The sequence below is a fragment of the Anomalospiza imberbis genome, chromosome 3, assembly GCF_031753505.1.
Source record: "Anomalospiza imberbis isolate Cuckoo-Finch-1a 21T00152 chromosome 3, ASM3175350v1, whole genome shotgun sequence".
In the NCBI taxonomy this organism is placed as follows: Eukaryota; Metazoa; Chordata; class Aves; order Passeriformes; family Viduidae; genus Anomalospiza; species Anomalospiza imberbis.
In genome coordinates, this window is record NC_089683.1 from 39,603,739 (window position 1) to 39,627,715 (window position 23,977).

Sequence of the window (23,977 nt, forward strand, 5' to 3'; positions counted from 1 at the left end):
TCCCTGTATTACTTTCTGTGAATTTAAGACCTGTCATGCTGACAAATGTTTAATTCTCTTTAAGCCTGATAGAAGAGACTATGTTTTTGTCCTGAAAAGGCAGGTTTTCTTCATCACAGAAAAACTTATTATATTTTTGCATGTTACTAATACCATTTTAAATTACAAAGATTAAATTATCATTTCAAATAATAAAATAAATAAGTAAATAATTAAACAGCAAACTTTATTCCATATTTTCTAATTATTTTATTATGTTATTTTCTAATAATTTTATTATTTTCTTTACTACAACACTTCTATAAACCATTTTTGGATCTGTGTTTATTGTACACAGATTTCATTTTCTTTTGGATTTTTTTTTGTTTGTTTTATTCATTTCATGTTTGTAATGGCATGATGGAATTTATATCCTGAGCTGCTACTTGCAGTTTTCAAATAAAATGCTCTTCACAGTCTGCAACATCCTAGGTAGTGACACTGCCCTTTAGATTTTTATTTTAAAGATGGAAGAGAAGACATGTACAGATGAGGGTTCTAGATACAGTTTTGCACCCTGTTTATAACAGTTCAGGTTCTATAGTTAAACTAAATCTATAGTCAAGGTATAGAATGTTTCTGATGTCATTGCATTTTATAATACTGTTCATGAGAATACATGCATGCAAACTCCACAGAGCAGAATTAAATGTAGATAGGAAAATGTATTAATCCCCTGGTTTTGTTGTTGTGTTACATATTTTGTGTGAAAGCATTAGAATTTTTTCCATGCAAAATAAAATTATTTTTTATGACCAGAAAGGATACATGCACCCTCTCCTAGTTTATGCTGACAAATAAATCAGGTGGGAAGTTCCACTTGTTTAGCTGCATCAGATATTTAAAGAAGCTGAAGACCTTTGTCCGCGCAACCCAATCCAAAGTAAAAATACACAAAGACCAATAACGATAAGAAAATGTTTTCATAGAAAGACCATTAACCTCTTTCTGTTGGACTATGTAGGAAATTTTTGAAGATATTTGTTGGCAATTACTTGGTGCTTCAAAGTAGCAGTACTTGTTCATCACAAGTATTACTCCGTAATTTCTCTGAACAATTCATCAACCATTCGAGTGCATTTGGTAGCTATGTAGCCTTTTTCTTGTAACTACTGCTTGAGAGGTTTGCTTAATGTTCTGTCTGGGGTACTCAGATCCAGCAGCTGTGTGGGCCAGACCTGTGCTTCAGGAACTCATCACCTGCAAAACAATTCTCTGTTGACCATGAGTGTATTCACCAGCTCAATCAGAAGCAGAAAGTTGTGGGTTTTTTTCCATTCTCCAGGACCTGCATGCTAAGCCTGAAACTTAGTTCCATGATGATTTAGGGGGTTTTAAACCATTAAATTGCAGTAAATGTATTTTACCTGGAAGACACTCTGCACTCATCTTCCTGTGGAACTGGCAGGTACAATCAGTGGAGGTAGACTTGAACATTATTGTTCTCTACTGCTTTTGAGATTAATTTGGGCATTAATTACATTTAAGAGACCTGAGAAAGACTTCACATTTGTTGCTCAATACATTTCTGTCAGGGTAGTTGTTGGATATAAAAAGTAAAAATTTTTGTATGATAAAATAGCTGGGCAAAAACATCAGAACTTAATCATTCATCACACTCTGCAATCCTATCTATATTATCTCAGAAGATATAAATACTAAATAATTAAGACCCACAATCTCTCAGCAAGTTGAATCTTATTATTTCCGTTTTATAGAAAAACTGCAGGGCACAAAAATTAAACACTTTGGTTAAGGTCACATCTGTTGAAGATGTGCAGATAGATTCAAACTCTGCTAATTCTCATTTTGTTTTTTTAACCAAAGAACAGTTTTTGTTCTGCAGCATTTCTCTCACTCATTAAACATCCCTTGCATAGTTTAAATTAGGAGCATCATTAAAAAGTGAAGTTAATTACCTTCTCTCCTTTTTAAAACCATTTGCTGATTTATAAATTGAATAGATCCAAGCAGGTTTTCTCATGTGTTTATAATGGTAAAACATCTGAACACAAATATGAAAATAATCATGCTGCTTCTCCATGTTTTCATGATCTAAACAGCCAATGACACCCACAGCAACTTTATTAAGACAAAGATTAGCAAATATAGGGGTTTAATTGGATTCTGTTTTCAAACATATCAAAGCCCTAAAAGACTAGTATTTACACTCTCCTTTATTTCTTCTTTACAGGCAAACCTGATGTTATGAAAATTAAGTCAGTGTTTGAACCAATAAAACTTCTGCATTTTTCTAGTGAAATGGGAGGGTAGTTTTTCACAGTAGGTTACGAAAGAATTTCTAAAATCACATTTTCAAAAGCAAGTACAGGGCATGGAGAGGGCAGAATTTGAAGATAGGAATGTTAACTGCTTAACAGAATACCCAGAATCTTTAGTAAATTCTTCTGGTGTATTCTTTGAATTTTTAGGTCCTTACATAAAAGTAAAACATTTAACCTACAGGCACTTATGGAAATATTTCATATAGAGCCTAGAGAGTCAAAGTCTCATTGAAGATAACTTAGGCAACAGCCTCATGTTCCTGAATTCAAATGTTTAGGCACCTGTGGGACACTCTACCCTCTCAGCTGCCGTGTAGGCTTTCTGTCTCTGGAGACCTCTTCATCCAAATTGTTGGTGAAGTCTCCAGCATGAAAATCCACACATTGGCTCCTTGGCTCTGAGGAAGCCACAGACCTTTCTACTGTGACTGTGCTACCAAAAACCTGGGGACATCTCATTACCCTTCTAGGATTCTCAAATCAAAATGTGTTCTCCCTATAGTATATCTCACCCCCTCATGATTTTTGGAGCATGACTGAACTTCACATAAATCAGCATGGAGAGAGAGAGAGGAAGGATACTTAATTGACATGTAGCTGAAAGCACTGACTCATGATGTCACAAGATGACCTTAAAATGTGTTTTATTTCATTTCAAAACAGATATTTTCCCATTCTGCAATCTGTCACATGAAGCTGCTGTATTCTAGGATGAATCACAGATGGAAGATTTTGTCTCCACAGCCACAATGTTCTGGTGAGAATCACATTCTGTTACAGTAGTCAAGTATTTAAGTATCACCTGTGATGCACAAAAACCTTTATTTCTAAATTCCTCCTTACAGCTTAGTTGTTAGATTTCTTTCCTGGAAGATAAGAACCCAAATTACACACAGAAGGTATTTGGATTTTATTCTCCTATTTTCTAGAATGGCATTTAAGACATGCTCCTTACATTCTCCACCTGCCAATCCAGAAAGAACTGACCCTACTTCATCCACTTGACTCCACAAGAGGATTAATAACTCTACATCCCTAGAGGAAATAAGAAATAAGCATCTAGTCTCCCTAAAAGACAGCTATTTTGTGAATTTCTTACTGAGTAGTCTCTCTCTCTCAAGTGCTAAAAAACTACTTGAAAGATATCTCTCCTTAAATATGAAAATAGATTAGACAACCAATTTAGAAAATATGCCTAACTTTTAGAAGACTGAAATCCCAATTAAAATGTCTAGGTTAGTTTTGAAAACATTGATGGATTTCTAACGCATATGGATGTCAGGTGATTTTTAAAAGTGTGACCTTATTCCTTCTATGAATAGGATGAATTTCACTAAGCTTACTGTTTTGACATGGGACTTTGTAGAATTCTGCAACATACAGCTCAAGCTTAAATTACACTTCTTCTCAAAACTGTTAATATGTACTAAATCAGGAATTTAATGTGGCAATCATCATTAGACTCACATAGTAAGAGTTAACAGGGGTTTTTTGTGTGTAAAAGAGTTAATTTCATTAAGATTCTTTATTAAATGGCTAGTCCAAAATTAGGTGATTTATTTATACTTCATGTAAAGCAGTTATAAAATACTCTGTAAGAAGTTTTAAAAAGCTACTTTTATATGTAAAGTCTTTGCAGAGAAATGGAAACACATGCTGACACTTAATATTTAATCTTCTTATTGTCACAACACCTTTTTTTAGCTCTTTTTTCTTTAGCTCCCACAGAGAAGAGATTCTGAAAGAAAATAGAAATGAGTCTTCATTAATCCTGATTATCCTTATAACTAAGTTTATCAGACAATATTCTGAGCTTAATAAGAGCATATTAAAGTTATAATACAGAAAAAATAATTATCTGTGATCACTGCTGTAATTTATATGTCATTAAAAAGATAGATTTGAATTGAAAATCATGTTTTGGGGAAATAATCTGAAGTAGCTGAGAGAAGAAAACTGAAGAAGGAATTTTGGGAAAATTTTTGCCCCAGAGACAACGCCACAACCGAAAACTTTTTAAATTTAAACTTTCTCAAAAATAACCTTTGTTAATGAATTTTAATAGCAACGTGCTACAGTGGCATAACTACACTGATAATGCAGTAAGAAAGAGCTTAACATGGAACAGAACTCCATACATTTTTTTTTCTAATGTGTAACTGATGTAGTCTACTTCTTCTTATTGATTTCTTTGGGTTTATGGGTTTAGATCCATGTCACTTGAAATATATCTGAAAGTAATGAATAGATGAACAGAGACTTCTAATTCTACTCTTACTACCAAGTGTCTATATATAAAGTACATACAGGCAGAAAAAAATGTAACAATAATACTAATACTACTACTACTACTAATAATAATAGCTGTACTCTATATCAGCTTGCAGTATATTTGCTTAGTCTGCTTTTCCTCTGTGCCCATCAGTGTTATCCTTCTTCATATCACCTTGAGACTAAAAACTGCTTTTTCCAGGCTTTGAAGTCATACTAGAATAGAAACTGTATTTTCTCAATTTAAAAAACGTGGTGTCAGTAAAAGAAAGTGCATGACAATCTTTCAAACAGGAAATCCTTTACACACAAGATCCATGCAGTGTATTATTATTACCTGTACATGCCTCCTGTGAGCAAAGTTCTGACCCCGTTGCCCTTTTGTGTGAAGTAGTAGAAGTGCTAATGAATTGTGATTCATAAGGATTGCCACAATGTCTATGCTGTGTAAGATCTTTGCTTCATAGTGGATCTGTCCATGCTCAAGAAGTGAGCCTGCTCTGCTCCATGTTGATTTTCAGGGCACCAGTGCAGTCAGCCCCTCAAAGCCATGCTGAAAGGCTGGATACATCAGCTCAGGTAAATTACAGCTGGTGCTCCCATGATATCTCAACTAAAATGATTTATTTTGGTCTTATTTGGAAAGCAATCACATTGAGGCTATGATCTGGTGATCTGGACCTACCAGAAATGCAAATCAGAGTTTCTTCTGCAGTTACTACAACCTACTATGTGAACTTGACATGACACTGAGATTAGGAAGTAATCTGATAGATCACTTTTTGATTTTTGCTTTTCCAGTCTGCTGAATCTCATCTGCGCTGATTTGCAAGCCCAAAGCTGTCACAGATCCCAATTACTCACTTAACAGAGGATTCAGTCAGTACAAGAGAAACAGTTACATGATATTAGTTACATGATAATTTCTGTACCTACTTTAAGAATGCTGTACAAAGAAGGTGAGTCTCTTTAACTCCATTTTTTGTTTGAGGAAACTAAATCAACGCATAAGATCTGACTTGCTAGTGTCCCCATCAGCTCTTTCAACATTCAAGTAGACCAGGTAAAATGTCACCAACACTCAAATTTATAATAGGTTGCTGTCATTTCTAATTTCTGTCAGAAGTGACATCACAGCTTCTCTTATATGGTAGTCTGAAGTATAGTTTTATATGTAAAGGAATTAAATGATACTTTGAAAGTGTAAAGAAGTTTACAGTGAAACAAACCTGTTCCTTTTGATGTAGAGGGAGATTTTATTTATGTAACAAAAATCTTTCATTTATAGCAAAATTAAATACCAGACTAGTCATTATTCTTTCTACAGTTTCTTAAAAAACAGGTTTGTTTGCAGGTAACATATCTAGCTATACCAGGATTTCCAAACCTAATGACGTATTGTAGCCAAGTGTGTCCAGCACAACTTCTGCTCCCAACACAAAATAGGCTGCAGTCATGGTTCAGACCCATGTGGCATCATCAAAAGAAGAAAAAAAAAATTAGAAAAGGTAGAAAAGAGCATTTTTTCAAGACTATTTCAAACCTTCCACGTTAAGAGCTTTCTGTCTTGGGAGAACAAGCAGCAAGTTCTTATACTGTATTGGAAATAGCAGTGAAACTCGGGAGCTGCTTTCCTACAGTCTCCTAATAGGATTTTTTGCAATCAGTACTGTATTTTTTCACCTTATTTTTGGGGTAGAGCGCATTACTTCTTCAAGCTTTGCAGTACTGCTGTGATTCCTAGAAATGTATCTCCTTGGGAAAATGGAAGCTCTGTGTATTCACAGTGTTGCAGAACCCAGGAACCTCAGGCTTCCTGGATTTAGGTTTGCCATGAAATTGAATCAAAACCAATGCTGAAAACATTTTGAATAATTTTATGGTGTGGGATTTTTTTTTGTGTGGGAATTCATATGCGTGTATGCAAGCATGCAGTAAAGATACTAAGAGGCAGAAATTATATTGGTTATACTCTTTCTTTACCATTCTTCAATTTTATAGGGTCCCAGGAGTGAGGTGCACTGAACTCTGGCAATTCTCATCCATGTTTAACTGCTCCTCAGCAGCTGTCTAAGCCAGAGCAGTTCACAGCATAGGTGTACTTTCCTGCCATGTTTAGCTGTTCAGATCTATGTTCTATAGTGTGTCTGGGACGTTGAACAAGCTAGGATTAGAGATGTTGTTCAGCTGTTTGATTGCAATAATGCTACTTCCCTCATCACAGACATTTTGATTGGAAATCTGCAGTGAGAGTCACAAAGGACAATGTTGATGTAATTAGGATGCTAAAATGACAGTGACAGCATGTTAGTTGACCTGTGGGAATGACATCCAAATAGTGGGTTTCATACTCTGTATTTACCACTGAAATACACCTTCAGACTTAGGACGCAATACAGCAAACATCTGCCACCCTTATTAAAGAGAAAGTGGAATAACAAGGAGGTTATTTAGGGAGTAACAGCAGCTTTCAAAGCAAAAGGCAAAGTGCTGATCAGTGAATACAAAGAAAGTCCATGTTTGTGCTTCCCCTATCTTAGAAAAAAGTCAATCCATTTTCCTATCCCAAGCAGCTGTTTGTTTAGGAGACTTTTCCATTAAATTTAAAAGGGAGAGGGCTAAGAATTGCCTTCCCTGTATCATTTATTTGTTACACTACCCTTGCCTTGCTTTGTCTAAGTGATTTTCTTCCCTGGCAGCCACAGAAGGAATTAGTTTAGTCTGTTGTACTCAGTTTGATAATAGTCATACTCTATATCATTCTGTGGTTTGGTTTATTATGCTGCTTTATGTGAAATCATAACTTGACCTGTTTGGTGTATAGGTATCTTTATACCCTAGTGGTCAAATTTATACTATGGCAAATCAAAAGGGAAAGTTTGAGAACTGTAATTCCCAATTACATATGAAAGTTTACAAATTTATTATAGGCATATTAAAAGTGAGATCCAGTATGGAACCTCACTAAAGATCAGAAGAGGACCAGGTAGATGTTGGACCAGATGCAGGCTCTGGATCAGGCATGTTGAGGAAGATGGGAAAAAGCAGCTTGCTTCAGAGCATCATCACTGGTCACAGTGCTTTCACCTGCAGCCAGAGTCATCCAGAAGATCTGAGAAGCAGGACAGTGAGGAAACTTGATTTGTGAGCAGACAGAGCTGACCACAGACAGAAGAACATAATACCTCTTATTTCAAATGAGGTATTTTTGATGATTAAGCTTTATCTTTCATATTTTTTAGATTCTGTACTGCCTTAGTGTGTGACTCTGAACTTCATATAAAGTGTTAGCAAGCTCTCTTCACAGTTTAGTTAGACAAAACAATCCTTTTCCAGCTTGAAAACCAAGGACACTGTTGCAGCTTTAGGCTCAAGAAGTATAAACAACAGTGAATTGAGGAGAGCAATCTGGGGTGATGGGACTTCACAACCTGAAGATGTAATTGGACAATTGACCCCAATATGTAAATGAACCAAAGCTTGCAAAAGTGTGAAAACTCGTGACTGGTTTTGCATCTTGCGTCCAACTTGTGCAGAGCCACAACCAGGCCCTTGTACTGCCCAAGGTGTATCCCTTGAAAGCCTTTTAATAAAAACCTACTTTATTCCTTTAACTCTGTCTAGCCCATGTTCCAGGTCAGCCTCTTTAGGCATCATTTGCATGGCAATCTACACAAAGCCTGCAATCACAGGTCCAGAAAGTGTATACAAAATAAAGTGTTATAACCAAATTCATGGGTTTTTTAGTTCAAGTGCATGCTCATTAACTGGGTAATGATTACACCTGAAAGTGTCAGTGATTAGATTCTGCAGTCATTTTTAATTTGAAGTGTCTGCTGCTGGGGTAACGAGGTCCAACTCTAGCAATGAATGAGTAGAGTGAGGCTGGTATAAAATGCATGTAAGATTAAGAGCCTACATGAAATGTCAGAGATGTAATGCACCCTGCACCTTGTCCCCATAAAAGTAACTCTAGCACCCTTCGTGTAAACATGTGTAGGCATGGAAATTAATTCTGCATAATAAATAACATAGCAAAGCCATGATCCTTCAATTCTGATTCAATTATACAGAATAAATAGCACAGTAGGACATATATATATTATGTCTTTATTTCTTTTAACAGAAAAATAACTATAAAGAAACTGCTTCTTTTCTGCCACCTTTCCTCTAGATGAGTCTGGAGATCCTGTCTCTCCTGAATGCTCTTGAAGTCTTAAGGCTTCAAATTCTTTAATGCTCCTTGTCTGACTATTAATAATCTTTCCCCTTTCTCAAAGGAGCAGTACAGAAAGAAAAAAAAATGCAATGTTTCCAAGTCCTTTTCTCCCAGTCTTTTCATAGATCTATATTTCATCAATTTCCTTTTATGAAATAATTGTTGTTGAATTAATATGTGGGGCTTTATCAAGAACAATCAAAGTTCTGCTAATGTGTCTTAAAATATGTAAATGCTCAGTAAATAAAAACACTCTAATATATGACAAAGGCTAGGAAAAGAGGCATTGGCAGCGTTATTTGGATGCTTCAGTGAAGTGGTTTGTATGTTGCTAGAGCTGACAGATTTCCCTAGTTTTTTCTAATTCTGAGAAATTGAAAGGTTCTGACATTGCCCCAAAAAGAAAAGGAGTAAAGATGAAAATAGGGTCAGAAGAATTATGAAAAGGGAACCGTAGAAGGGAAAAAAATAATAGAGAGGCGGTTAAGAGAGGTCAATCTATTAGTAGGATCATAATATCTGAGGTTACCACCATAAGGAGAAGCATTGTATTGTAGAAGCATTGTACATGTACATGTTCAGGTACAAGCTCTTTAAGACACGTCCTCTGAGGTGCCCCTTCCTGAAATCTTAGGGGACACTGGGAAGCTTAGGGGACACTGGTACTCCTGTGGGTGCTTGCTGCTAGAGCAGCAGTTGCTGGATTGTCTCCTGATAGAAACTACTAATTACTCAGGCTATGTCAGTATCAAGGTGAGATACATTTCTTCCCCTCTTTCTTTCTTTTAGAAGGTAATTCAGTCTTGCAGCTCATGAGAGGAATGTGATGCTATTGTCATATCCCACCCTGACAGCATCCTGACCGTGTGTATCTCTCCGCCAAGCTTGACAGCAGAAGAAATCCTCCAGCCACTAAGGGAACTTTAATGATTGCTGGGATAATTTTTGTCCTCTGCAAGTTTTTGTGATATTAAAATATTCCCTTTTTGTCCAGAGCAAAACTGAAATCGTTCAAACTAATCTTTCCCTAATGAGGTACACTGATATTAAAGCATCTTTGTGCTTTCTTTCAAATTGAAACAAATTTGAAAATTTGTTTCAAATATGACAAAATACATCCCTGAGAAAATGTTAGCAAACCCGACTTTCCCAAGTAGATTTTTGTGTTGACAAATTTATAAGAGAAAAAGAAATTAAACATTTTTTGGTCGAGTCTCTTTGAACTTTCATAGATCAAAATATAGTTTTATGCACAATGCATCAAAAAATAATTTTAGAAGCAGTTTATGAAGAGAGAATAGGGAACAAAGGACACAATTCATCTTGTCCAATGAAAATAAGAAATTCATTTCCACCATAGTTTATAGCTTCTATGCAGTAAATCTGAGTTTGTCCTTCACTGGCAGAAAACAGGTTATACACTGCAGGATTTTGGAAAATAAATTTTAAAAATTTACTCTTCAAATAATTATAGCAATGGAAAGGTTTTTATTGTTCTTAAATACTGTAAGTCAATCTCTTCCAAAGCTAAATTCTGATCCACATTTTCCTGCATGCTGTTATTTTTATCTAGTTTCCCTTTTATGCGGCAGATAACAGTAATGTAAAATCCAAAAGGGAAAATAAATCTAGCTGGAGTAATCATATTATCAACACATCAGCTCTGCAAAACTCTGTTGTGCTTCCTTGCATAAAATGACAATTTAAAGTCTCTTTCCAGAAGTCTCATGGAGATTATTGTATTTTATTCTCTATTTAGGATTAAAAAAAAAGTCTTAGACAACCTATTTGAAGCCTCCTAGTGAAATACTTACAGTTTAGTTCAGCATTATATGCCAGTTTCAGAGAGGTTGAAGTGTAATTTATTTCATTTTACTTTCATCAGCAAATCAAGCTCATCCATCCAAAACCAGCTTCTCTGGATGCACACATTTCATTTGTTATCATTTTAGGTAGCACAGAGTGCAGTCAAATTCCAATATCTGTCAATCGCACACAAGTATTGTTAAGTAATATTTTACTTTCTATTTAAATGCTTACACCATAAACATTGAATAAATACTTGCTTAGCATTCAAACAAACAGCTTAAAGCAGCAAAACTGCCTTTAGACTATATGGAGTTTTCTAATTATTTGATGGGTATCTAAAAATTCTATTTTCCAGTTAATATTAAATTATTTTGAATCTATAAAAAAGCATTCTGCACTGTAGTTACACCTCAAAAAATCCAAAGTAACTCAATTTTAAAAAATACTCCTCTGATCTTCATATCTTTCTCTTGATTTGTTGTAGCAAATTCTACTTACATTTTAATCTTCTCTTTTGGCATTGCAGAGCATAATTTCAGAACAATAAATAGCAAAACCAGATGCTATGGTGTTGAACATGACATAGGAACCTGAATAACTCAAAAAACAAACGGACGATATGTAGAAAAAATTTAAATTTAAAAAGCTTCATTCTAACATGTTCTTATAATTTTTTATTATTTTTTAAACATGCTCATAAGTCTTAGACATCTGTATTGGTGACTAAAATGAATCCACTTAAAATAGCTTGTTGAAGACAATTGCATTTGTCTTATACATGACTAAAAATCTTAAAGAGCAGAACACTTGAAAGAAACTGGCTGGTAATAAAAAAGAAGTTGATAATAATTGCTGATGCTAAAAATGCAAAAGAGGGACAGAAAATGAATAAAAATTCAATTGGAATTTAAGAATCGTTTATCTTTTAAGCTTTCTATTCATATCAGCTGTATCAATAAACATGCTTGTTTGCTTAATGGAGAGTAAATTCACCCAATTCCCCCATGACATATTTCATCAGAATTCTAGTCTAAGCAACTGCCTTCTGTTCCTTCCTAGACTTTTTCCAGAAATGTAAAGGCAGATTTCCATCTCCAGTAATTTATACAGAGGTTTCATGCATCTCATGCTGTAAATAATTTTCAGGATTGCAGGATTTAGCCTGCTGCTGTGTTTCCTGCCGAAATAATTGTTTCAGAGCAATATGTTCTTTCATGTCCTCTCTGACAAAAGAGTTAAAGGACATGAGAAAGAAAAAGATTTTATTTCTCCTATAATTATATTACCTGTCTCTCCTCTCTGCCTTGTTTCCCCATCCACACCTCCCTGGCTCAGTGACCCTGTGAATTCAGTGCTCTGTTTCCCTCCTCCCTGTTTGCCAGCACGGTAGTAATAGTGACTCCATTGCCTTCTGCACCCACTGGCTGTCACATTGCAGCATATCTCAAAATGACAAGAAAACAGTAGCACTTCCCATTGGATCACAGCCTCCATCCAGGGCCAGCAGCTTGGGCAGTGATGCCTAAACATTCGTAAGTTTATTGTGTGTGTGTGTGTTTGCATACTACACATATAGAGAGGTAAGGGTATGGATACAAAGAAATATAAAGCATAATTGATAAATCACATTTCAGGGAATCTAAGGAATTAAGTGTGCTAGAAATACCACATAAATAGTGCAAGTATATATATATATATATATATATATATATATATATATATATAAAAGTATACATAGAAGTATGTATTTATAAAATACTGTAGGTGTGAAAACTGAGAAACACTTCAAAAAGGTGATTAAATCCTTCCTGAAGTTACAGACTGTGTGTGGCACTGTATGTGTGTGTATAAGGGAAGGTGTTTATTATTTGCACCTTGTTCCAAATTTTAGATTCCCTGTGCTCTAACTTACATCTGTCTCGTTGTATCCTGAGTTGCCTTAGGATTTTTATTTCTAAGTTAACTTTAAGGAACACAAAGGAATAGCTTTTGAGCTCTCTTTTTTTTCTCTTCTTACATGTTGCTGCAATCCACTGAAAGAACAAAACCCTAACCATACTGAAATTAATAGGTTTTCCAGTGTTTCTGTGAGCAAGATTTCATCTCTGATACTTCTTGTCTTTCAGCAAATCCAGCTTTGCTGGTAGAATTTTAACTATAGCTCTGCAAAAGGGTTGGGGTTTTCTTAAAGATCAAGGTGTCATTGACTTTAATCTGATTAAATCTTCCATTTCCTTGTACTAATTTACCTCAACCAAGAAAATGTGGATGTATTTTCAGAAATTTGAAACAAAGATACATAAAAAAGATATCTGATCTGAATAAATGTGATATGACAACCTTCTCGTGAAGTTTGTTTGAAGAAAAATTCTGTCCCACAGATCCCACTGCTTTGATGCAAATTTAAGTCATAGTTGTCAAATAGTTGTTCAAATTTTCATGATATTGTAAAAATGACTTATCTTTCCTGGACTTGATTTCCACCCCTCCTTTACTCTACATAAAGCAGCTTCAGTAATAATTTTCTGACTGTGTTTTGATTAAGACTTTATGCTAGCAAAAGTCCAAAAGATTCTTTAGGGAAAGGCATTTCAAAAGTGAATGTATTGTTATTACTAGAGCAGCATTTATTTTGCTGGTACTCTTCATTGGTAGATTTGAAAGTATTTTATTAAAGGAAAGTGGTCTTACACTTTAGCTATCTATGAAAGTTATTAGTGCCTAACTCAAATTAAATTCTGCTCAACTAAACTCAGGTTAAACTGATAATAGAGTCAGGAAGTTCTCCACCACTTTGTTCTATGTGCTGTGTATGAGACTTGCCAGGGCATCAGCAGGGTATAATTGCCCTGGTAAAACAGTGCTGTCCAGCTGGCCAATGTGCTTGTCAGTGGAATAAAGATTTCCTAACATTATTATAATTGCTTTTGATTAATCTTCCTTTAGGAGGACTTACAAAAGGTATATATTCTAGCAGAAATTCCATTCAGTTTGGTTGGGAAGAAGTCTTTGTGGTACTATAATATTTGTTTTGTGTGACATTTGACTGTAACTAACCACAGAGATCAAAAGCTGTCCTCAACAACCGCCAACTGCTGACCATCAGCAGGTCTGGTTGTTAGACCGAAAACTTCCTTAGGGTTCCTGGAGCACCAGAACTGGGGTATGTCTTCCTCCATCCTTCACCAAGATACATCCAGTGATCTAAAGGACTGGGTCCTTCTTGGAATTCAGAGCTGGGAATCCTCCCTCAAGAGCAGGGATCTAGACCCTTCCTTTTATGATGAAGTTAGGAAATTATACCTTTTGAAACACATCCAGAAAATTATTCACCCAAAATAAAGACCAGTTTTTGTGGTCTTTCCAACAATGGAGATTTAAACCCTCTCTTTCACCTTCTCTTTACAGGGTTGTAAACTGCATGAGAAAGGAAGCTGTCTCTCCCTTCTACTGCTGCAGATGCGCCCCTGAGCATAAATCATTAGGGAGTCAATAGGCAGGAGAAAGAGGTCAAAAGAAAATAATATTGTCTTGATTAGCACCTAGGCCTCCAGTGAGGGGAAAAGGATTGCTCACCTCTATTCCTAAAGCTCTTCACACATTGTAAAATCGACAGACATTGTTGTCTAGGAGCTAGAAAGCCTTTAAGGAAATTGAAATATCAAGATCTGAATCACTTGAGGTTGAAGAAAGATTCATATCTAATAGGTCATAGCTTCAATTTCTGTATAAGGGGACTTCATCCTATGCCTGTTTCCTTTAAATTCAAACAAACAAAAAGCAGCTGTTACAGTGCATTTAAGATGGGGTCTGCTCTTGCAGGCACATCTATTTCCTTAGGGCTCAGAGCTGGGGTAATAGCTAGTTTATCGATTTTGAAGTGGCCCTTCCTCGTGAAGAATGAGCCCCTTCTGGGAATGTGCTGGCACCAGGCAGCTAAGAGCACAGGAGTCTGAAAGGCAGAGGGTCAGAGAGAGTTTAAGCATGACCAGCACTAAAAGACAAATGAACAGAGGTTTTCAGGGTTGCAGGATTGCAACATGTCCCCTGATCCCTACCTAGTAGAGCTTGTTTCTGGTTTGGGGCTTCTTAGGACTTGGGATAGCCTAATCAACTAGGGATTTAGGTTCCTCTTAACATTTTTGTCATCAAATTTGTCCTACCCACATTTGCTAAACTGAATTAACTGCATGGATTCTAAGTCTGCTTGAAAAGGCAACTGCTTGCCATCACTTTTTTTTATACCAATTTCTTCAAAGCAAAGGAATCCAGCATTAAGTGCTGCTGACCTCATATGTAGACCCCTTTTTTAATCTTTTCCAGTTTATTTCCCTTGCTCTTTTTCTTTCTTTCTGTGTTTCCTCCTACCTATCTCAGCAGACTTTCTTTAGAAAGTTACTTTCTGAGTGAAATTGCTATATAAAGTCGTCCTTGCATTGTAGGAACAAAGGAAATCTCTTTCTTTCCACTTTTTAAATGCTTAGTTTTAATAGGCAGTCAAGTTGTGCCAGAGAAAGACTATGGGTTGCAAACCTTAAGATGAGAAAAATACTACATGGCAAATTGTATTTCTAAGACACAGCAAATAATTGTACATTGAATTGTTACTCTAGTAGCATAACATTCATTAATACATTATGGATTTTTTTTTTCTTTATTAAGAGTAGAATAATGTATGACACTAAAATCCAGTAATTGAACGTTAGAATCAAGTGCAAATTGAATATTAAAATTAAACTTAGACTGCAAACATTTAACTTGTCTTTTTAAGATGCTTAAAAGGTAGACAGTAAGCTAAAAAGTAGCAAATAACTTGAGCCTTTTCAAAAGAAATATGATCTCTGGACTAACTGCTGGCCTGCTTTGTGCAGTGTTGTGTCAGCAGCCTGTGCAGAATATTCTTTATTGCCATGTTCTAACCTTGAGTTGCTCTCAGAGGCATCAGTGTCTATGTTAACCTGGACAATAAGTAGTAAAAAGAAAACATCACCTTAGAACATGTCAGTGTTTGCAGCTACTGGAGGATTTTATCAAACAATTGTTCTTTCAACCCATTCCTCTTGTGAATTTGCTATTTCTTCACCGAAGGACTTCAGGTCCTTTCTTTTCCACAGAAAAAGTCTCTTCAGTGACTTTGTTAAGCTTTGTATTTCTCAGCTTGTTATACTTGTAGTTTTAGCTATCTACTCTTCCTTTTGTTGTGCACACAAAGAGAAAGTTATGTACACTCCAAGAAATTAATCACTGCTGTCTCTCAATTTTGTTTTCTCAGAAGAGTGTGCAGTTTGAGAGGCTGAGGGATTGTTAGTTTTGCTGGTTTTATAGTATAGAGTATCTAAAATATATATTGTTTATTAAATATGCTTTCATTCTGGTTTTATCATGCTTTAGGTTTTGGATGATTAAGTTTTTGTTTCAGTTTGTGTGCATGCATATGTTTAAACTTCTTATTAGGAAAGTTTCTGAATTTCCTTTTTGTTGATCTTGCTCTTTGTCCCCGTGTTTGAGTAAAAAGGCACTTGTATAAGATCTTAAAAGTCTTGTGCTCGTTTGCAATGTCCAAATTTTGCAGTAGAGTATAATCCTTATTGTGAATTACTAATCTTTCTCCAGCAAGACAAGTATTTCATTCAAGAGTCTTGTTTTATAATCACCTTCTATCTTACACTTAACAGCTTTTGAAATATTTGGTACTACCAACACAAGGAATCTTGAAAACATAGCTGTTGGTGCTATGAAAATGATTGGTGCTGTTTTTCTTTTCTTCCAATCAATGCTGGTGTCCTTACACACACAAGTGCTCTACAATCCATCAATTATTTGAATTGCACTTTTCAAGCAGCCATCGTTTTTGGCACTCAGTATATTACAATATGAAGTACTCTCTATGCACAGAATCTAACCCGAAGCTTTGAGTCACTGATGGGCTTTTAAGAAAGCTGGATCAGTGAGGAGTTCTGCTCAAGGCATTTAGACAACTAGAACCTGGATGAGGACTCTTGGCTATCCTGAATCCTCTTGAGAAACACTTAGTTACTTCTTAGCTATGAATAGTCAAGAAACCCAGTTCTGTTGATTGTATTGTAAAGCAAATGCCCATCCTTCCATTCTGTGAGGGGAAAAAATGTCTAATTTGCAAAAAATATGGATGGACATATTTTAAAAAGTAAGCCTATAAATTATCACCTCTCTTCTCTGTTAACATAGTAGTAAATGGCATTTTCCAATTCAGCCACAGAGCAGCTTGCAACTGATTTGAGCACTTCAGTGGCTTTCTTTTCTCTCTAGGGCAGTTGTTGTCTCACTGGCAACTAGGATCCATAGCACAGAAGATTTTTTAAATTAAAGCAAGAACATTGACCTGCATCCTAAAAAACCAGTTATATCAGTACAGATCCCAAACCTAGAGGTATAACGAGTCTCTTAAGGAAAAGGTGCTAGGCAAGCAGAGAAGTGAAATGTTAAGCAGAGATCAGATTACGGGGAATTTATAGCATTTCTTAAAGGCCTCTCAGGCTTTCTTTCCTGGCTACAGAGCTATCTCACAAGTTGTGTTGCCACTGGCAAAATCCTCAGATCTATGAAGGTTTATCTGCAAAAAAAGGCAGCATTAAATCTCAATTAAATTTTTTGAGCTTGCTTATGCAGCAGGATAGAGCAGTGTAACTACTGCACCTAGCCTGTAATCATATCTACACAAACAGCTGGTGCTGAGAGCTCCAAAAGCCTTGCTTTGCACAGAACTAATATACCCTAGAGTAAGTGTTCAGTATTATAAGTAGGCATCCTCTGCTCTTTCCTGATTCTGATTTATCTTCTTCACTGGAGGAGGTGTTTTTCCACTATAGAAGGGAACTATATATGAGGAAATCAGTCAGAAGCAACCATGATTTTTTGATGGGGAGTTTAACTTATGTGCACAGGAATGCCTATGGTTCTTCTTTCACTTCATGCTCCCTCTCTGTTTGGCTTTGCTCACTTCATTTTCACAGCCACTGTGAGTTAATCAGGGCTTTCTGGTGGGCGGGTGGCCATCACAAATACGTGGCTTGTGCAGGTATGTTATTCGTATTTCAGCTGGCCGGCTGCAGCTTTACAAGCCAGTAACAAAGCTGCTGAAGAGCTCTTTCTGCAAGTCTGGCAGAATCAGAGAGAACAGCAGTTTGCTGTTCCCAAACCACATGGAAAGAGGGGAGGAAGAGACCACTTGCTTTTGGAGCACTTTTCTTTGATCAGCTTCATTTTGTGCAGAGCCTTTTCAGGGCTTTTGAAAGAGGCAGGGACTGGCTTGTGCTGCATAACTAGGATGAGCTTTATATTCAGAAAGATAAAAAGCTATTTTCTAGCAAGGCAGATAAAATTTGCTACTAAGCTACAATGGTGAAGAACTCCATTTTCTATACCTAGCACAGTATCGAAAGCCATCACCCCTTTCACAGATTGCTGTCGGTCATAAACTAGCTGTGATGTGGACGAGCAGATGTGGAAGTTAAGGTAAAAAAAGGTTCTGTCTGCATGCTACCAAAGCTGGCAGTGCTGCTGAGGTTCTGACCACTTTGCATGCCATTTATTTTCCAGTTTTGCCAAGGGAAGGAAAGGGTACCTCCTGTACGCTCTGGGACGAAGTCATAAGCTCATGATTAGAAAGCAACACTGCTGCCATGTGGAGTGTCCTGACAATAACTCTGGGTTGCCTGGAAAAGTTTCTTGCTGATAGGACTGTATTTTTTTAATATGTGGCAGTGCTGGTAGACATAGAGTCACTCCAGTATGGACAGCAGTGCTTCAGCCATTTTCCCCTGCTGTTCTGAGAGACTCTGTGTCCCTGGCTAATGTCTTTTGCTGTACAGTTGGATCACAGTAAGAAACCACTGAGCTGTTGTATAAGCAGCAGGAGAGTGACAGTGTGTGACTGCCATGGAGAGAAGGAGAGGATAGATGAAAATCAGGGGGAAGGCTGGGGGCTGCTGAGCCATAGCAGGAAGTTGTGCACAGCACAGCAATTTGGGGAACAAAGCTGAGAATAGGGTTTTCTTCAGCAAGGGGTCAAGATTCAGACATTCACAAAAAAAGCAGCTGTACCCCATCTAGCAATTGACAGGAAGACTTAGGTTTAGCCTTTAACAATAGGGACTTTGTATTGCTGTGGTCCACATAATTTTTTGCTTTCCTTCACATTTTCACTCCATGTGCCATGTGGCTACTTCATAGTTTGCAAGACAATTTTGAGGATGGGGGATATTTTACTCATTTATTCTTCAGTTCGTTGCAGTTTTAGACTGCCAGTTTGTGTTCTTAGTAGGTTTGTTTTATAAGAATCTGTGTTTAATGCTATGAGCACAAGGCTGGAAGGAACCAAGTGAGGTCATTCTAGCCCAGCCCTAGGACCTGAGGGCACAATCTGATCTCTCATTGCTTAGTGGTGTTTTTCTAACCTTCTCCACCTTGTCTTACCAGTCTCCAGTGGTAGGGTCTGCACCATTCCTAAGCAATCTATCTTAATGGCTAACTGTCCTTGGGGTGCTTTTAGGTCATTTTTCTAAAACTGTTTGAAGTAAAATTTACCACCACTGAATAAAATTATTCTATACTATTCTCAGAGTGCAAATACACGAAACTGGAATCTGTGGAATTAACAACTCGAAAACAGAGGAGATGGAGAGGGGAAGAAAAAGAATATTGTAAACAGTAGAATAAAAATATGCAGTCTGAGATCAGCAGCTCATTCAGTTTTCAGCCTTTTAAATCTGTGTAGCTCTGTTGAGTCTTTTCATGCTGGGCTGTTTTCAGAAATCTGTGGACAGGCATGGAAATGTGTGGAAGCTAGCCTGTGTTTGGATGTTGGGGGGAAAAAATCCACTGTTCTGGTTGCAACAGAGGAAGCTTAACTGAGAGCAGTGAGTGTTAATTCCAATAAAAAGGAGCACTCTTCAGTTTCAGAGAGCTAAAGTAAAAACACTTGGCGCCATGTCCATGCAGCAGTGACTTGGAGATAAGAAGTTACACACTGGCTATCCTGAGGCAGTCAGGTTTTCTTCAATACTGCAGGTGAAAAAGGTCCAGCTAATTGGAAATGTGCTTTAAGAAAATCCAGCTGTAAGCATAAATGCAAATATGCCATGGCCAAGTCTGGTAAAACATGCTAGAGGACAGGGAAAGCAATCTTATATGAGCTTTCTTTCCAACAATAATAGTTGTTTGCTTGTGATTCCTATCAGTTCAAACTGCATTCAACTGTCCTTTTATAGCCCTGAAGTATCTGCCTAGACTGTCTGCTTCTAGAGGTACCTACCTCTGACACCTCTGTTAACCTCAAAGTCCTTCTGCTCTTCACCCAGACTGATGCCAGGAGTGATCCTCAGAGACTATCTTGAGGTTAAGTATTTATACCTGAGGAGTCCTAAGACTAGTTGGTGGTGAAGACAAGCGTTAGACCCAAACACTTAAGAATTCTAAGGTGTGAAACTTAACATGATTGCTTTTTCATTATTCAGTGTCCATGCTTTTAAGAATCTTTACTTCATTTTTTATTTTAAAATACTGTCCTTTTCATTTGGAAAATCTCAGTACTAGACTAGTAATGAAAGTTATACCTCTGCAAGTAGTGATATATTTTGGGCTACAGGCAAAACTTTGAGAAACTGGAGAAATTGGTGCAAAAAATGCTGGAGAAATAGGCATCAATATTATTGATGAGAAAGTTTATATTTTCTCCCCCCTGCAGTGTTGCATAATCAGAAAAAAACCAAAACATATCTCTCCCTTCTGGAATGACTGAGAAGTCCCAGTTGCAAGGAAAATATGATAAAACAGTTTCCATAAAATTCAATTTTATTTCTTAATAAATATAATGCATTCAAAAACAGACATTTTTTTGCAAGCCTTTCTGGGTAAACTTGGGGTTAACAGAGCTGATACCCCATTACTATCTCCCTGTTTGTGTTGCTGCTAAATGCAGTTGCTTGCTGATGGAATGCCAAGATTTGCACTTAAAAAGAAGCCTTGCTAAGTTTTGTAGGAGAAAAACAATCTTGTACTGATAAAATACTATACTTTCAACTTGGGAAAAAAGCACCTAGAAAATACTTGCTATGCCACAACACTCTGAAATGTACTTTATTACAAAACCATCAAAAGCACAGAATTCTTCCAGCTGGCAAAAATCTCAGTAAACACATCTCTTTGACAAAGTTCTCCTTTCAGACTCCGACATGCATGGGGGAGGGAATCCACAGAAAGGAAATTTGTGATTCTGTGGTGGAAGGAAAGCCATGAAAGAGGAAGGGTGAACTAAGGTGACTTGCCTGGATGGCTTGTAACAAATGTCTCCTTAGTACCACCTTTATAGTAAGAATTACAGTGAGATGTTAATGGTTATCTTGGGCACAAAAAAGGACATAAATAAATATGGAAAAGACTGCCCATTTTTGAGATTATTAAGAAAAAAATAGTCTATGAATTCTAGTGCACCATAACCTTTATGTCCTAGTAGTATACACATGCTACTTCTCAAAAAAATCCCTTCTAACCCAAACCATTTTATGAAGCTATGCAAATAATATTTGTCAGCACGTGCTTAACACATGCCTTCAATCTACTTACTGCTGCCTGACTGTGCCCAGGACTCAGTCCCAAAAGCCATGAAAGCAGAGTTTACTGGTCCATTCCATGGGTTCCTCAATCTGCCTTGTGAAGCACAGAAATTATTGATTCTGTTAGTACTTCATCATGAAAAATCACCTCTATTCCCAGTATGCATCTTAATAGTTACTACTGTATTCCACAAAATGGAATACAAAAATAGAATTCCATGAAAATATCCTGTCCAGCTCCTCAGGGTATAGCTAAGTGGTATTTTTAGGAGTCTGCTCAGGTCCTCTGCTTCCTTGCAAGACTCTCATTCAATATTTTAATGGGTCTGGCTATTAGAACATTTTTCCACCATCCCAGAGCAAAGCATGCCAGTGATGCCAATACATATATTGGATCTGTGATACAGCATAATAAATGGTTAGTTCTCTGAATCCAAAGGATGTAGGACTATAAAGGACTATACAGCCTGGATGTGTTTTGGTAAAAAGCAAAAACTAAAAACCAAGATCCCACATCAGAAGGAGGACATGCGTTCATAGGGCAGCAAAGCCAGGAGAGGAAATCAACCCAGAAGAGACAAAAATAGGCAAACTTATCTGTTTAACATGGTCAGATGTTAATATTGGTACTTGGGGTAGCACAAAGCACGAGTGATTATCCTCACATTGGCTCTACATTTCAGAAGCTTCCTACACAAATGCATCAGTCTGGATAAACTAGAATTTCGGGCAGAGGACAGAATACATAATATCTGGTCATTTCCTATGTAGTAAGAATTGTCATGTGATGATGCAGGGGTTTGTTATTAGTTAGCAGAAGAGTTTAGTGTAAAATAATCCCTGTCAGAGACTTGAGTCAAAAGGCTTTTAACTGGAGGGTGGCTATGTTACAAGGCACAATGTTAAAATCCTTTTCAGATTTTTCATCATCCTTTTTAATCCCTAGAAAATTATCAGCTTCTGTGAATAAAAGTGTCCCAATCTATTGTTCAAACTCAAGTCACACTGTCCAGTGATAAGTTATACCTATTCTGTGTATAGCTTTCAAAAGCACAGAAACAAAGAACAGCTTTATATGATTATCGGCTCAGCCTCTTGCTTTTTCCTTGAGCTGCATTTCCTAGAGCTGTTCAACTTAAATCCCTTCTTCCTCAGAGGTCCCATTCTCACTTTCCCCGTAGTAAGGCAAGGAAGCAGTCTTAGGCTTATAGGTCATATCCTTCCTTCTACACATATTTTCCACCAACAATCAACACAGGCTAAAAAAAGACAATGTAATGTTGTTGTAAATCCTCATTTTTCTTTCAGAGGGATTTAAACTGATGAGGATAAGTGGAAAAGCCATGGACACATCGTTCCCCTTCTTTACTCCCCTCAGGATCATTTTGCTAAAATCAGAGAGGGCCTGCTAAATTATGTCCTTCAGAAAAAGGTCCTAGATAAAAGCACCTGACTCTGCATTCCATATATTTTATATAATTGTAGGAGATGTTTGTGCCCAGGCACTGGTAGTGGGGACTGCCAGACAGACTCTGCAAAGAGTGGCCGGGGCCACCCCATGCCAATTCCAGCATATTCCAGCCCACCCACTGCAGGGCATGGCTAAGCCCTGCAGCCAATGTGCTGGCACCTCTGGGAAAGTGTATTTAAGAAAGGCACAAACAGTGGAGAATGAGGGGGAAAATGTGAGAAATAACCTTGGAGCACCAAAGTCAGAGAAGAAGGATAGGAAGATGTACTCTGAGCACTAGAGCAAAGATTCCCCTGCAGCTCATGGTGGCCTGGGGAGGATCCTGCAGGAGGATGTGTCCTGAAGGAACAGCACCCCATGGACAGCCCACTCAGTAGCTAAGTTTTCTTTTCCCCTGAAGGAATTGCATCCCAAAGTTAGGACACATTTTGGAGGAAAGGAAATGTATGAGGAGGAAGGAGCAGCTAAGAGGAATAGTTGTGGACTGATCACAAACCTGCATTCCTATCCCCCTGCACTGCTCATGGGTGGGTAGGAGATATAGGAGTTGGGAGTGAAGGAGGAAGCTGAGCCTGGAAAGAAGAGAGGGAAAATTATTTTAATATTTGTCTTTGTTTCTCACTATATAAATCTATTTTAAATGGCAATAAATCACACTATTTTGCCCCAAGATTAACCTGTTTAGCCTCTGAAAGTAATTGAAAAGTGACCTTCCCCTCCTCACTTCAACCCATGAGACTTTCATCTTATTTTCTTCCCATATTTTGTTGAGGAGAGATAGTGAGAGAGTGGCTGGGTGGGTCTGACAGCCAGACAAGGTTAACCCACCACTATAACTAAAACCACAATTAAGACCATCCATCTTCCCAAAACCAGGAGATATTGTGACAAATTCCCTTTTCTACAAGATAGAGTGTTAGAGTAAAGCCAAGCTAAGGGATGTTCCCTCTTTCTTCCTTTCCTCAACAATGCATGTGAAAACATTTCTGTTGTAACTGTTGTGCTACACTCACACATCAGTTTTTTACACTCACAAAGACAGCAAAGTTATGTTCTATTAGTGGACCTCTGAATCACATTCTACCATGTCTTCACTCTGAATTTAATGATTTATTTCATAGTAGGAAGAGATGAACTATGGAAGTGATTTTAAAGGCCTGAAATTCACTTTCTGCTTTCTTTGACTTTGATTGTATATATATAAACACATATATATATAATTTATATTTTTCTATTTATAGGGGTGGGGTTTTATAAAATTTTTTGTGGCACTACCTAGCCAAGAAAAAAA

The 23,977-nt window shown here is 37.1% G+C and overlaps 1 protein-coding gene across 8 annotated transcripts in view; it reads left to right on the plus strand.

The window, feature by feature from the left end:
- FUT9 (fucosyltransferase 9) overlaps positions 1 to 23,977 on the plus strand; it is a 98,497-nt gene that overhangs the window by 70,603 nt on the left and 3,917 nt on the right. For 2 of the 8 annotated variants that reach the window (XM_068184090.1, XM_068184089.1), the window contains exon 2: positions 2,988 to 3,081. The exons of 3 other annotated variants lie outside the window; for them this stretch is intronic. In XM_068184090.1, the coding sequence (XP_068040191.1) occupies positions 3,015 to 3,081 (67 nt within the window). In that variant the 5' untranslated portion in view covers positions 2,988 to 3,014. Of the gene's footprint in view, positions 1 to 2,982; positions 3,082 to 3,253; positions 3,430 to 3,466; positions 3,768 to 5,396; positions 5,555 to 23,977 lie in introns of those variants that run through there. 3 more of the 8 variants (XR_010997136.1, XM_068184091.1, XM_068184094.1) reach the window with 3 other exon arrangements.